General features: G+C 47.1%; 1 protein-coding gene across 1 annotated transcript in view; it reads right to left on the bottom strand.

Moving 5' to 3' along the window:
* Positions 1-6,353: 6,353 nt before the first annotated feature.
* LOC119406679 (hemicentin-1) overlaps positions 6,354-16,620 on the bottom strand; it is a 63,485-nt gene continuing 53,218 nt past the window's right edge. The window contains exons 4-8 of the mRNA XM_037673409.2: positions 13,647-14,105; positions 12,212-12,505; positions 10,914-11,240; positions 8,110-8,436; positions 6,354-6,610 (exon numbers count right to left, since the gene is read on the bottom strand). Of these exons, the coding sequence (XP_037529337.2) occupies positions 6,354-6,610; positions 8,110-8,436; positions 10,914-11,240; positions 12,212-12,505; positions 13,647-14,105 (1,664 nt within the window). The remainder of the gene's footprint in view (positions 6,611-8,109; positions 8,437-10,913; positions 11,241-12,211; positions 12,506-13,646; positions 14,106-16,620) is intronic.

Below are 16,620 nucleotides of genomic sequence, written 5' to 3'. Positions count from 1 at the left end.
GCTTAACGAAAGACGCCAGATGTTTTCTAAAGCAATGGTTTTCTAAACAATGAAAATTCACAGCGTACATGTAAAATTAAAGTGAGCTGCAAGTCGTCATAACTCATCGAACTTTTAGTATAATCGCGCCCGATCTCACGTCGGTGATGATGTACTGGGCAGAATTCACGGAAGATTCACGGTTTACCGATGAACCTCCGCAGCTTCGCCCACCATCATCATTCACTCCGTGGATATGCTGTGATTTTTTTTCGTTGGCTACCTGTTGCCTTGCCACTGCCTGGATCTTCCCAGCCCAGTCCTTTGGCCCTCGTGTCATGCTACCCACGAGACCCTGGTGCATCTTGTAATATATATATATATATATATATATATATATATATATATATATATATATATATATATATATATAGTTGTTTTCGTCCGGAACTTCAGTTGTGCTCTATAAACATCGCGCGTTAAATCAAGCACCCTCTTGCTACTGCCACTACATTTGAACCCTCTCATGTAGAGCGACTATCATTCAAATCGATGCAGTAGGTGTCGAATAAAATCCCTTCAGCGTCTTTCACGTATCTCAATAGGAGCTTCCTCTTAATTCCGACGGTCTAGAAATGTTTGAGATCACACAGAGTTTTGTGAATTGTGACGCTATTTAGAACGTAACAAAAGAGTACTTGAACAGAACAGAACTGAGGCAAGCGCCAATGCGTGTACATGAAAATTACCGATATTAAAGTGACGTAGTCTCTTGAGCAGCACAGCTAAAATAATATTTGATCATCCTTTGATGAAAAGAACTCAGTAAAACTTTACTGGCCACACCTGAATCACCTTGCCTATGCGCACGGCTAGAGCTTCTTCTCTATGTAACAATGTGGACAATGACCAGGGGAGTAAAAATTTGACAGCGTAAAAGAAAATAATGAAAGAAAAGGAACAGCAAAGGAAAGCAAGAGGGGCTGAGGGGGCGGTTACTTACGATATTAAGAGTGTGCAACGTTTTAGCGAGGACGACACGGGTACCTCCTGGAAGCCACGGCACGACTTCGATTTGTTCATTTTTATCTGGCCTGATAGAACGCGGGCTATTAATAAGGTTCGCAACGTAGAGCAATCTTGTGAAGAGCCTTAAGTTCAGCAAAACAAATTCAGCAGGACAATAAGTACAACAAAAGCAGAGCTTCACGTAAGATTTGGTGAGACGTTAGGCAATGTCTTAGTTAAAAAAAATGAATGCTGAAGACGACTCACCTCATTATATGCTCGGATATCGGTGTTTAGAAACACGTAGTTGAATTTATTGTAGGCCCTATGCATGCTTCTCGCGGTGTAGTAGCAAACCTTTTTTATGCACTGTTACGTGTGTGTGCGCACGCACGCACGCACGCACACACACACACACACACACACACACACGGGTACCTTTACGTTCTACGCTTCACGGGCACTTTTGCCTTTACGCTTTATGTCTGTGTGTGCGCGCGCATACACACCCACGGGTACTTTGCGTTCTACGTTGCACGGATACTTTCACGTCTTTTTGTGTGTATGTGTATGTGTGTGTTTGTGTGTGTGCATACACAAACGCACACACGGGTACTTTTACGTTTCGCGTGTGTGTGCGTGCGCATAAACACACAGATACATGGGTACTTTTACGTTTCAAGAATACTTTTACATTTACGTTTTACGTTTGTGTGTGTGCGCGCACACACGTATACGGGTGCTTTTACTATTGCGTTTTACTTGTTTGTGTACGTGCCAGCGTACTTTTGCTTTTTACGCACACGAGCGCGTGTATGTGTGCAGCCTCCTCGCGTGCACACGCGCGACGCAGCGAGGAGGCTTCTCAATTGGTACGAGAGTGCAGGCTACATGAAATGTGATTCACACGCCGTGACAAACTAATACGGCGTCGGCAAGCACGTGCAAATCCAAACTTTTTTATGTCGCTGACAAAGCAAGCGCCTCATGACAAGGGAAGACTTCGCGCATGCGCATTCCTTAGTTGTCATTGACGTACACATACGGCATTTTTTTTGTCAGCAACCCCCCGCGGCGGTCGAGCGCTTATGGTGCTCGACTGCTGACCCGAATGTGGCGGGATCCAACCCAGGCCATATTTAGATGTATGCGAAATGCTAGAGGCCCGTGTACTTAGATCTAGGTGCACGTTGAAGAACTCCAGGTGCTCGAAATTTCCGGAGCACTCCACTACGCTGTCTCTCATATTCATGTCACAGTTTTGTTACGTTAAACCCCAGCAATTATTTTTGTCAGCATGTTGTCGGCATTGCATTTAATGCGGAAGGTTACGCTAGGAGAGCTCGTTCTCTTTTAGGCGCTTGTGGGCCATGCGAAAAAGTATATACCGCGCCTGGCGCGGTAACGGTACAAGCATCATGTTTTCTAAACGCGGCTTTTGTCAGCGAACACAGTGGTTTCTGACATGTCGTGACGTTCGCTTGAATGTACCAGCCATTCGAGCAAGTGAATCCTCATCAGTTATTCAACGTTACGCACGATACGGTAGTTAACGTGCTAGAACGTTGGCACCATTAAGAGACCTCAGGTTGTTTTTGGTTCGCTAGCTAAATTTATGACTAACTACACTATCAACCATAAAGACGAGAATATTAACGCGCTTGTATAAACTGAGCGCCTTTTTCAAGGGAAAAAAATGGAGTGATAGACTCACCAGTTGATACGTGAAACTCGCTTTAAGGACATCGCCTTGACGCTCGGCATTTTGGTACGCTGATGTAACCGGCCGGGGTAAATACTTCATTCAACATTGGATATGAGTGGTCTACGCTGCCGTATGTGTTCTTTTCCATATGAATCACCCGTTTGATCAAGGTCAAATCACACCAGTCAGTTCCTTATTGAAGCTCTGACTGCGTGCGCAAAAGTTCCTGCGCATACCTATAGCACTAAATAAAGGCTATTTGTGCCACGTTTTGTTCAGGTGCACAATGCGCTCTTGAAGGGCCCCTAAACCAATCCAAGTTGAAAGACGAGAGAGCTGTTTCTTTCTCGCCCTCGCTGCCCTTTATGCTAGGGCTATTTCCTCCTCGCCACTTATTTCTTCATGAAACGCGTCATAAACGTCAGCACTAAGCGTCGAGGCTATCAGAATTCAACACTTTTCGGCCACACGCTGTTATCTGCGCGTGAGCAGTCGAAAACACACAGAAGTGAAATCAGTTGACCGCGCACGCTAGTCATGAGAGACAGGCACAACGGGCGTGTGACTGCATGAAAAAGCAGGGAAGGAGACAATTCACAACATGTATCACTTATATATGCACCAATCGAGAGCTTATTTCCGCATGACGATGCGTTGGACAGACTGCTGGCCTCGCTCTTGAATACTGGATAGAGCGAATTCGAACAGGACGAAGAAGAAACAAAATGCACAGGTGTGTTCAGTTCTTTGTCTTGTTCGAACTCGCGCTATCCAGTATTAAAGATTGTGAACCAACTAGCCCAGTAGCGAGTTTTGTTATGCAGGCCTCATGAATTGTGCTGAATAGACGGGAAACTCAGGAGACAATGACGCGCTCGTTCTGTGCATTTGCAGAGGCTGTTTCAGGGAGGCCTTTAAGCGCGGTACGTTTATTAGATAATCAATAGACCAGATAATTGTACTGTCGCACCCGTATTTAGGGCAAGCATACGTAACCTTGTTCACAGTTATCACCTTTTCGCACGGTCACCACAGGGGCGGCAGGCTTTGTGACGTCACAGCTAACGGCGAGCAAACACTGGCAGTAGACACGTGACAAGGACATTCCGGATGCTGTCGTGGTCCTTCGCTCTAGCTGACTAGCAGCCCCCGGCCAAAGGTGACTGCGCCTTGGAAGCGAAGAAAATTCACGTGTAGAGCAGAGTATTCAATGGGATCGGGTGAATGTTTTTTACAATGAAACTGTTTATGGCTAGGTTCTGGTGGATTGCGCCCGTGCACAAAACGGACGCTTAGGACAACTATTTTCGGCGCCCCTCGACGCTTCGCCAACGCCGATGCCACGCTCACAAGCGCCGCGATACTGGGTGGCGGTGCTTCCCACCCCTCGTTGTGCCCGTTTGTTTCGTGACGTAGAGATGGCGCTAGAGGGGTTAACAGCAGCTGCTCTTTTGACTCGCCACGGGACGGACGCGTGTCACTCGCTCGGAGGAAGAGCAGCGGGAACTTAAGGATCGTCACCGCGCCAAGAAGCGTGAATGGGCTCGAAAATGACGTCAAGCCGCTGCCGCATAATTTGTAGCCGAAGCCGTCGGCATTCCTGGTTTCCATCGTCACAGTGTGAGAGGGCTATAAATATTTCTCTGAATAGGTCAGCCAAGTCACTACTACACAATAAATCACTGTACTGTCTAAAATCAAATTGTGATGTGTTACATGGCACTACGCAGCCATGATACTATTACGCGACAAGCTGTAGTGAAACAAGTGTTGAAAGATGAACGAGTCGGTAAGGTTTCATCTTCCAGCAGTTGCGCGGCATACGGGACACAAAGAAAGAACGCCTTTAATAAGACCTCCAGTCCTGCGCCTAACACGCAGCACAGTCACAGCGAAAGCTGGAAGCGCGGCCGTTCTAGAGCTTGTTGTAACTTGTAAACTCCCTTGGGGAAACTAATATTAGTACACTTTCAATGTACCCACTATGGCATAAATCACAATTTTTGTGAAGTAAGGAAGCACCGACTATGTCATTATTCGTCATTCTGCAGATAAGCGTGACACCTGCTATACAAGGCATCGTGTGCAATTTGTGCTGTGGCTGATGACGATGAAGAATTATGGCTGAGCCCTTTGTAATGGGTTGGAAGCATTCCACGACCCACTCGTAGCGCAATTCGCATTGTGTGACGCCTGGTTGTTATTTTACTCTTCTAACTCGCTATATTACACATGTCAACGCGATTCCTTGCCCGACATGACGCCTGTATAGGGTCTTTTTGCGAAAGAGTTTCAGGCGTCCGGTGTGGTTCTGTGGTAGAACACTCGACTGCTACGCAGATGGCCCGGGGTCAAATCCCATCTGATCCCGGGAATTGTCTTCATTTCATTTTTACTTATTTCGCGCGATAGCACATACGGACACCGGCGGCTACGGCGGCGGACAACTACGGCGCCAAAATCGGCTCTTGTTGTGATCTCATCATCGCTTTCGCTGTAATATACTATGTGCAGCGCAGAGAAACGGAGACAAGCGAACACACAAACCACATAGACTGGTCCTGTGTCTTCTATTGCTTTCCTTTCTTTGCGCCGCACATACTTAATATATATCAAGGCATGTACCAACTAGCCCACCAACGGATTCTTCTACAAGAACGTCTGTCTCTTTTCGTTCGTCCTTCGTTTCCCGTCTGCTGCGTAGTTTACTTGAAGATGAAGCGGTAGTCTGGAACCCAGGATTAACATTGCAGCCCGGATTTCATTCACTTGCAATAAAATCGAGGCACGGCGGTGTCCTTCCATTTCTGTCCCATCAAAAGGCGGCCACCATGGCTGGGAATCGAACCCGCGTCCTCGAATTCTTTGTGAGGGGGGAGGGGAGCGGTGCGTGTTTCAAGCACACGCTTTGCATGTTCATGGGTGCGTTTGTATGTGTACGGGTAAATATACATCTGCAAAACTTTAAGATTTTCGGAAGAAGTGTGAACCCTCCCCTCTGCTACGCCCATGCTAAGCTTCCATGGCGGCCTTACACGTTAGATCACCAGATCAAGTTTTCGATGACCGATGACGGCGCTTGCCGCTATTAATGTACTATGAGTATTACTTGCTTTGCTGGACGCAATTTTTCCCGATAAGTAGTTCACAACTTTATTGGAGGCCTTGTCTGCTGAATGCTTCACCGCCACAAACACCGTGACTGTGTGGAGAAGACAGTTGCTTATGAATGGTCCCGTTGTCTGTTATAGACTATTTTACGGAAGGGCTTTGGTACCGCAATATTGTCCTTGCCGTTTTGTATAACACTTAAACCAACAGTACTATACTGTACGCGCATACGCATGGAAACGGTTGGTTGGGTCGGTGCATTCGACGTTTCATGACCTTATAAATTCCCGTCGCGATACACAGAAATAAGAAAACGTTCGCCTAACAAACGAAGATGGCGCCGCCCATGCGTCTTAATTAAGATCGTTCATACGTGGCCTATCACATGAGTCTGGGATCGTCATTTTTAACGCAATTTGCCCGCCAAACACGCGCTTCATTATCTGGTCCTCACGTCACGAAACGACGTTCCACATCACAAGATCTCTGTGTTACTGTTACCGATGACTGCCCGTCCAGTTCTGGCATACCACCCGTGCAGTCTGCGCTGTCAGCAGCCATCCGTCACCGCGAGGTACTCCTTGTGGTCCCGAATGTGTACGGAGTCGACGTCTTCCCTACTCGTTGAACTGGTGTCGCTCTTGCACTCCTTGTCCGGCGGCTTTCGTCGCTTCTTCATCCTCTTCTTGCGGACGTGTGCGCAGTACATGGCGAGCAGTGCCGTCAGAGTCACAGCGAGGCTGCACGCCAGCAGGACGACGCTCAGGGCAAGTGTCCAGCGTCCCCCACGTTTGTTCCTCTGGAAATCTGCGTGTCAGTGAAGTGATGCATTCATAATCATAGATCAGCCAAAAAAGCAGAGCTTACTCAGATTCTACAAATATATTTTGCGGTTATGGCTAACTCGGGCTCACCAATACATTCCTCAACCGTACTCACTAGGACTCAGTCTCACCAAAATTTTCCTCAACTGGACTCACCCGGATTCAGACTCACTGAAATATTTCTCAACCTGGCTCACCCGGACTCATTCAGACTCACGGCCTCATCTGAGTGAGTCGATTCATGAGTGAGTTTGACGATTATGTTCGTAATTCAACAGAAACAATGAGATGAATCCTGCTTACTCTGCTTGTACAGGGGAGGAGGGAAGACATTAAAATTATAGAGTTAAGTGAGAGCAATTACAGCTTATTGAGAACGTTTCGGAGCTATGCTCTGTTCCATACGTCAGCTGCAACGCTGTGTAACCCGTGAAAGAAATTCGGTCAGCATAGTCTGTAAGTCCGCGCGTCTGGCGCTTGGATTTCGTCGTTGCAAACGTGGCCTCCGCGACTGGCTCCGGCTGCGCGCTACCGGAACAAATCCTGGCGGCCACGGTACGAAAACGAGGAGACGCTAAGGGATCCAGAAAAACCTATTTACAACCGTATAAATAATATAAATAATGGGGTTTGTTTATTTCTGCGGCACAAAGCATATTAATTTATTACTCAGCCTAAAAGCGAAAAAAAAACACATTACGGGTGGTAAAGTTATCAAGGGTTCTTCGGTGGGTTAGTTCGTTCGTGAACATTATGGCAGAACAATGCAGAAAAAGGGGCGAAGCACACACGAGACAAACAGGAGTTGACATTTAGCGCTTTATCCTTTGTGCACTTCAGCCCGTTTTTTCGCTGTTCTGCCGCAAGGTCAAATCACTCAACTATTTCTTGGTGTAAACGCATCTACTGCAAACAGTCCCGCGAGCTTCCGTAACTTTGTGCCCGATGTATGAAACGGACTACAGTGCCGTGCCGTTTGTCTTCGTTTTTGCTGTGCCGACAACGCTGTGCCGTTTGTTGAAGACAAACGGCACAGCACTGCAGTTTGTATAAGCTGTGCCGTTTGTTGAAGACAAACGGCACAGCGTTGCCGTTTGTTGAATGCTGTGCCGTTTGTCTTGAACAAACGGCACAGCATTGTCGAAACGTTGGCTCCAGCAACACCCATGTTCAAACATTTGTCATCTGTTTCAGTCAACAGGTTCACCTTTGGCTTTCACCTTTGGCACCACGAAAATATGTTTTATGGCAGTTAACCCTACCGTCCTTTCCAGAGGCTTTATCGTCCACTAGATACAGTTACACGAAACATCATACAAAGGAAATAATGCCGGCCATTTCTCTTCCCATTTTCCAGATTGAGTAGTACATTATGGCACATAACTTTCCCTCATTATTCTTTTTCTTTTCATTGTTTAAGAAGATTCAGTGAGGAAGATAGCGTCACTAGAGCATCATAATCAAGGCTTTCACGGTTCTCACCTCCTTGGGCAATAAGAGTTTGTGCTGGACCCAGGGTTCGCGCGTAAGTCTGGAAGCTAGCCTCGGGAGGCATTTGAACCACGACCAAGTATTCGGTGGCAGAGCGGAGTCTGTTGACGAGAACCGGACCCAGGTCCGTGCTCCAGAAGCTGCGTTCTGATCGGTTGCCTCTCCTGGTGTCGAACACCTGTACTCGCAGTCTCTGTTCCGGCGTTAGTTTGGTTGACGATATCGTGGTGGCGTTGGCGAGAGGTGCGAAGCAGGTCAGGGTGAAAGAGTTGTCGGTGTAGTTGCCCACACTGCATGTCAAGGCCGGTGCGTTCACGCCTGCGCACATGACAGACAAGCAATGTTTTTTTTTTTTGCTTTTCGACGCGACATGTGCTACTTCTTCTATGTGTACAGATTTTTTTTCACCAGACAGCGCAAGAATAAACGGCGATACATCAAGGTTCGTTACGGAGTTGGAGATAAGAGAGTTGGTTTCAACTGAAGTATCCGAACTAAGTGCTTATAGTGCAAATAACATTCAGGTGAATCTACTCAATGATTCGTGAACAACTCTTCTCTAATAAATGTGCTAGGCTGGGGTAGCTAGGTTTTACTGCCATGCAGCAGGTTCCCGAAACGCAGCAAATCGCCAGAATGAACCATAATAAGAGAGGGAACAATTGGACATCAAGGAGTGTTTCTACGTCTTCTCGAAGTTCAATTTCGTCCTTCCAATATTGGAGCTAGCATTGCAATGTTGGAGTCTCGAGTTCAAGTTAAGTGCAGGTATATCCACAATGACTAGGTGGACTTTCGTTTCAAATGCTCAACAGATGTTGTGGAAAGGGTGACAGAATGTCCGAAGTAATTATTAAAGGCGAAAGTATTTCCATATAGTTACACTTTGCAAAGAAGGCGTTATAAAAGAAAAACTTGGCCAGCTTCACGCCGTCAAAGCAGTCCGACAACGAAGCTGAAAGCGCGCGAGTGCATGTCACTTGCTAGCGACATCACGTGGTGTGATTAATCTGTCGCTAGATTGGAAATACGCGCGCTTCGTTTTATTAGGGGCGAAGCTCCTTAGGGTTTGGGAGGTTCCCTCCTCTGTAGTAGTATGTATGTAGCCAGCTCTAGTTTAATAAATTGCTCACTAGATGGCGTTTCATGTATTTAGAGCTCTAGTTTAATGAATTGCTCACTAGATGGCGTTTCATGTATTTTTAGAGAAAAAACCGGCGTTGAGTAACTACCGAAACGGCAAAAATGAAATAAGGAGGGAGGCATTTTACGAAGTTCAAGGGGAAGCGCTTTAATGTTTGAAGCGAGATCGGGTTGCCTTAGAACGGGCAGTTATAAAGCGAGATTCAGTAAAGAAGAAGAACAATGCACGTGCTGCGGGGAAGATAAGGAAACGGCGGAGCATGTTCTGATTGAATGTGGAGACATCCACCCAGGTGTACGTTTGGGCACGAGCATACATGACGCCTTGGGTTTTAGAGACAATGGAAAGCTGAACACACCCGCGATTGAAATAAGTAAGAGACGGTTAGAGTATTGGTGGCAGAAAACTAGAGAGAAAAGACAAAAATAAATAATGGGAAAAAAAATAAGGACATTCTGCCGTACAGGGGCTGAGAACTTACGCTTTGTTTTTCCTGTAGTAAGATTTAATTGAAGTAGAGACATTAGGCAAACATTAGGAAAAAGAAGAGAAAAGGGAAACGCTTTTTTTTAATCGAGCCTGCTGGCACACTTGTCACCGCCCCGTTATAAAGGGGACGATCATAGTATCCATCCTTCCATCCATCCATCGAGAGTTGCTGTTTAAAGATGACAGATGGCGCTTGTATAATGCGAATGGCGCATGTCATTGGATGCCTGCGATCGCAAAAGGCGCTTGCTCTTGGCGCGCTTTCTCTTTCGCTCGTCGTCGGATGGAGGCAGACAAGGCGCTCGCTCTTGACGCGCTTTCTGTTTCGCTCGGGAGCGGGCACTTTCCCTGCATTTCACCGATCACAAAGCGGTGATAGTGAAGGGACCACGTAAACGAACAGTACAATAAAAGTTTGATGTTTAATATATACATGGTGTTTCACACTCTTTATATGATGTACTGGGCGAATTTCACGGAAGAGTTTCACGGTTTACCGATGATTTCCTCCGGAGCTTCGCCCCACTCATCATCATTCACCACATGGATATGCTGTGATTCTTTACTTCTCCATTCACTCCCCCCTCTGGTCACGTGACATGCATGACTCCTCCTCCTGCTGCTAATACGATGACGACAGCGCAGTGCAGACTTAGACAGTTTAGTCGCCTTTCAGTCATCATCGTCATAATTTGGTTTCGTTTATTTATTCACTACCCCTTTGGTAACGTGACCTGTGTGACGACTACTACTACCACTACTATTACTACTCCTACCACTACTATAACTAAGAAGAACAGACTGTTGGGCGAGTTGGTAATGCATTCTGTAAAAACTGCGCGAAAAACGTGGACAAAGGGAGTGTTGTGTCGTCCGTTTCTCCCTTTGTCCACGTTTTTCGCGCAGTTTTTACAGAATAATATAACTACTACTACTACTGCTACTACTACTAGTACTCTTACAGCTACTACTACTACTACTACTACTACTACTACTACTACTACTACTACTACTACTACTACTACTACTACTACTACTACTACTACTACTACTACGACCACGACGACGACGACGGCGGCACAGAAGAGACTAAGACCGCTTCCCTGTAACAAAGTAATTGTTGCTTGGACAGATGCTTTCGAAAGGACACGCAGCTACATACCTTTACGTACAAATTTGAACCGACAGCGTCTCTCCTGAGTTCCCACGGCGTTCTCCGCCCAGCATGCGAGCGCCGCATCGAATATCGAAGCGTTGGCGACGATCTCCAGGCGGTTGGATTCCGTCACCACTGGCAAGAGCAGTTGCTGGCGGCGCCTGTCAGGGTGGCTTTCTCGCGCGGCTTCCGTACCGTGCGTGCCGTTCACCACGAGCCAGAAATAGCGTAGGCCTTCGCTGGGATCAGCTCGCACGAGGCAGGTCAGGTTCACGGTTGCGTCACTCTCGACGCTCAGGTCGAGGTCTTCCTCGGAAACGCATCTGGGAGAGTCTGCACGAATCGCCGAAACAGCGGGTGGTCAGAATTTATGATTAGCTACTTGCGAGTCGGCGCAAATGCATAATTACTGCTTTACTTAAATCATATATACATATCAGAAGCTTTTTATCATCAGAAAGCAACGAAAACAAGTTTCTTGAAGGCGCATATTGTCTTATCTGCACTCTTGGTATTCGTTGTTTTTATGGTGGTTTGCAGCTCGAGGGTGTTGGCGCTTTGTTATACTGCTCTGCGCATGGTTATTTTCTTCCCCATTTAGAAGTTGTTTATAGCGTTAACTTCTAGCCGCAAGTCAGCGCTTCTGTCGTGTCGTCCTTAATCATCTTCAGTTTCTCTTGCGCTGCAAATAATTATGCAGGGCATGTCGCATTGTCCTCGCAATCATGATACACGTAATGAAATCAACAGACAATTGCGCCAAGGAAAGCACAGGACATATTATTTGTTGTTTCTTAAACTGTAATGAAATGATGTTGACCTAAATTGGAAGGAAGTAAAGTGGACCCAGAAGGCTGTGGTCTCAGATGTCGGTTCAGCAGAGGCGAAGTGCTCGAGGATGTAGCACTGCGCGATGCCAGTGCACGTTAAAGAATAGCAGATGGTAGATGGTGTACGGAGCCACCTAGGTGGCTGCGAGGTAGCCCAGCCACCTGGGTGAAACAGGAGGCTACCTTGTAGCAGCTCAAGGCCGAATTAACAAAGTACAATTAACCGCAAGTTTACCGATGCAGAAATGCTTGAGGTACAGGTAGTTAATTTAAAGACGATGCGCATGAGTACCTGTCCGTCCCGTCTCCTGCTAAATATATCAGCTCTCGTTAGCTTAACAGTTTCGTAAATGAGAAATTTTTCTGGAACGGGCGATTCAGGTATCACCCAGAATTGTTTTAGCTCTGGCCTCACCACGCTATTCAATGAAAGGGTGATGCTATAAAACCTTGAAGGTTGACACGTCTACTCACATCTGACGCGGATGAGAAGCGGCGTGCTCTCGACGGTGTCACCCCGGCTGTTGGTGACCCGGCACGTGTAGCTTCCGCCGTGACCGGGAGTCACCCGGCGAATCACCAAGTACCGGGAAGTGATCACCGTGCCCCGGGTCAGGTCGGCGTCCAGCTCTCGACCGTCGCGACTCCACGTGACGTCGGGGATTCTCGAAGCGACCAGGACGGAGCATTCCATGTAAACGTCCGCTCCCTCCGTGATGTGGCTCGCGTTGAGTCCCGTGCCTAGCTTAATGCTCACTCCCGGCTTGTCTGAGCAAAATAAGAGGGAAAGAAAAGGTTAGTGGATGTGTTCATTTTCGTCTGACGTCGAGGCGCCCAGCTCATGCAGCCATAATATGTCCTATCTTTTAAGTAACCTGTTACTTCTCAATAACTACCTCCTTACTTTCTCATTACTAAACCATTTATATCGCGTTACCGTACCATTACAGTCCAGGCAGGCCCGTAGCCAGGAATTATTTCGGGGGGGGGGGGACTTGCTGAAAACCTTTACTATTTGAGAAAAACGCCTATTTTCATGATTTATTTTCGATAAAACACCATGTGTCATCAAAATTTCGGGGGGGGGGAGGCAGGCCTCCTGCGCCCCCCCCCCCCCTGGCTGCGGGCCTGCGTCCAGGTACAATTCCATTACTGAATAGTTACCACTCCGTTAGCTTCCCGTTACAAAAAATGGTACCATTCAACACAGATACTGTTCCGTTACAGGACTTTACGATGCTTCTTTAAAATATTGTCTACTTCCCCGTGCCATCGCGACACCGGTTTACGTCGGAGAAGAGCGCTTTCTCGACAATTTTTCCTTAACAGAGAGACTGCGGTAATGTCAGATAATCGCCCAAAGTCATTGGCGAGTTGTTCTTGAGGAGAAAGTCGCAAGTCAAATTGATCTTTTCAGGCGCAAACCAACGCCGTGACGGTGACTTGGCGATGCAGTTGACGAATATGTGGATCAAGAATGCAAACAAAGTATTAATGTTCCATTTTTTTTTAAGTGCTTACTAGGCTCTGATTTATCCATTCACAATTTTCATGTTTGTTCGCATTGGTACACGTCATATATAACTAACGTTCTCTCTTTACTTGCTTTCATTAGATTTTTATTCCAAAGCCATATGCTGAAGCCGATGACGTCAGATGAACGTTTCGGCTTAGTTCGGCCCTTGGAAGATGTACCTGACGTTAACAACAACTTCTGTTTATTTCACGTGCAACTGATTCTTGTCGCAAATAGTTAGGTATACGTAACTTATTGATTTTATTGCGATAGCAATTAGCCGATGCACGTCGAGCTTACCGTACATGAGATAACGTCGATAACCTTTCTGACAAACTCGTTGCTTGGCGACTCCAACTATACTTTTATCTTCAATACCCTGCGTTTGCTTACTTGATACATTCACGGCCAGGTAGCGACTCAGCACACCACGACGCTCCCGCAAGTAGTTGTTGCTGGCACGACACTCGAGAAGCTTTCCCGCGCGCTCCGAAGACGGCAGAAGAAGCACGCTTGCCGTGACGTTGTCTTCGACGCGAGTGTGGCTCAGGCGTTCGTCCAATGGCAGTCCGTCCAGGAACCACGTGATGTTCGCCGGCGGACGACTTCCGGTTGCCTCGCACTCGAAGCTGCGCGGCGAGGAGAAAGTGGAGGCAGAAGACGAGTCGGCGTTGGCTGATTGCTTGGCTCCACCGGAGAACGTGCCCGAGATGATATCCTGAGTATCGCGAGCAGAAGTCGAAGCCAAAGCCGAAGACGTCGTGTTCGTTGCCGAAGAGGCGGCCATAACCCAGCCGGAGGCATCCGCGTTCTCTTGAGGCCAGCTCCATACGGATACTTCAGCAGGCGGAACTAGGTGAAGTATCAGCTATGGAAGGAATGTGGTTATTTGTTTTATTGAAATGATGAACAGGAGTAGTTGGTGCCATTAGTGTGGAACCGGCTATACCTATAGTTTAGAGAATGCAACAAAGTATATACTTTTATTTATTTTCACGTATACAGCCCAGTTCTAGAGCCATCGTTGCAGTACGCTTGAGGAGGTTCAACAGATAGATCATAGCTGCGAACGTGTTCTGCTTTCATCGCAAATTTCGCGCTGAAGCCATAGACCGCAGCTCATTTCAGCTACTGATTGCAGTAGCTTTCTGGGACTTCTCGTTTCTTTCATTGAAATATAAATGAAGCAGTGAATTGAATCGAAGGATTGGGTGAAAATACAAAAAAGGTTAACAGTGTGCTTGTTAACAGTGTGCCTGACCAGCACCGTGTATGTGTCCTCTTCTCGTCCCGTGTTTAGCGCTGTTTTTATTCTTCGTTTACCATACAAAAAAGGCATAGTCAGCATAAATTCAAAATTCAATCAGCGTGATTCAAAGTCATGTCGTGAAGCCACAGTCATATAAACATAATTATGTAAACAATAACAGCAACATCGATTACAGAAAATGACAGAGGATTGCGGTTGACAATGCGTTAAGGCATTTAAGAAATGGTATCTGGCTAACGAACAAATATGACCTAGTATTCTGTTCCACACTTCTATGGCACGGGAGAAGAGGCTATATATGAAAAAGTCAGTCCGCGAATAAAAACACAGATACGTTAAGCACACGACTGTTTCTGGTGGATGTAAATATGGCAGGTCTTAGATAGTTGTTATGTGAGGACTGTTGCGGTGAATTAGAGCTAGGAAAACGAAAGAAATAAATTTCACGAAATCTGGAACACAGTCGCATATCGGAATTATTGTTTGTAACCTGATTCATTGATAGGTAACAACCAAAGATAGACGTCATAGATAGACGTCATAGATAGACGTCATTTCAAAGATAGACGTCATAGCCCCTCACCAGAGCAAAAATTATGCGCAGTTCCAACTGATTTAATGACACAAAGGCTGATTAAAAAAATTGGCCGCGTATCTGCGTGCTTCGCTGCAATTGTCGTCTAAAGACGATAGAAGAGGCGCTGCGTGAGATATGGACGCCATCTGGCAATACGTCGGGAAACACGAGTGCTGTGTTGCGGGCTGGTAGTCCCGGCGCAGCGGCAGGCGAAGACCGGCGGTGACCAACGCGACCGGTGGGGACGCCGGCCAGCCCGAACACGCTGTTTGGCGCGATGCGCCGAAGGAGAAGAAACGTCCGCACTCAACGAGTACTCTCCACAAACTCTCTTACTTACACGTCGCCGGGGTAAAACAGGAATGCCAGAGCGGCGCCCCCTGTCATTCGTACAATGCAATACTGAACCGAAACCGAAACACAACATGAGCTTGTGCAAAGGGCACGGAGGAAGACAAGTTTCAGCGCAGTCGCATTTTCAGCGCACCTTAAGAAACTAGGGTTGTAACATTGTAGGGCGAGTAGGGCCAGAAGGGACCGTCACGACGAAAACCTGCCTCCTCAGTCGTATTCGCCTGGAACGTTGGTGTGGCTTCGCGTTCCCTCCTCCGCTCCTGGCCTTTCCACAAAGCTACTGCCTAAGTACGAAGGCCCCTACCGCGTCCTACGTCAAACATCCCCAGTTAACTATATGATTGAGCCTGTTCAATCATCTACAGACCGCCGTCGTCGCGGCCGCGAGACTGTTCACGTCGATCGACTGAAGCCGCATTATGACCCACCAGTTGTACCTGTTCCTTAGGTCGCCAGGATGGCTCCTTTTCCGCGGGGGAGTGATTTGTAACATGGTAGGGCGCAGACAAGAACGCCTGCGAAAGAAGACGACGAAGACGGTTGTTGTTGGCGCTCGCGCTTGCTCGGCTTGGACCGCTGATCGCTTCAGCTGTGGCAATCTTTTAATAAACGCTTTACTGTCTCAACGTTAAACGCATACCATCAAGGTCTTTAAAATTGCGTATCTATGTATTTTCTGTTAAAGGAACACACCGCCTAATACTTACCTAGTGATGTTGCGCCTCAGATATGCGTAATGTTTGCTTTTTGATCAACAATGTACACAAGTATGAACCTGTTTAGCCGTTCACGATGGCTGGCCCTTGGGCAAGTGGTTCAACTTTGGCCGAGTGGCTGAATCGAGGGACGTGCCGACAAACAGAAAGACAGACAGAAGGACAGACAGAAGGACAGACAGAAAGACAGACCAAAATTTCTGCGTTTAAGTTCCCCAAGAAAGACTATCGTCTTTAATAGCGGAGCTGGTGGCATCAGTTTTAGCTTGGCCATAGCCGAAGATTTTCGAACGATGGCGAGGCGAACACTCCAGAACGAATGCGAGACCCTCAGCTTTTCCAGGATGGTTATCAGCCTGTCCTCCTCTCCAAACCCCGTGCTTCGCTCGCGCCGTACCTTCGATTTTACTCTCCTCTTCTCTTCCTTTGCTCTCCCCTCCATGTAGCTGC

This window comes from Rhipicephalus sanguineus, chromosome 10, assembly GCF_013339695.2.
Source record: "Rhipicephalus sanguineus isolate Rsan-2018 chromosome 10, BIME_Rsan_1.4, whole genome shotgun sequence".
NCBI classification, from domain to species: Eukaryota; Metazoa; Arthropoda; class Arachnida; order Ixodida; family Ixodidae; genus Rhipicephalus; species Rhipicephalus sanguineus.
The sequence above is the reverse complement of the archived record's forward strand: the minus strand, read 5'-3'. Positions and strand labels throughout refer to the sequence as shown.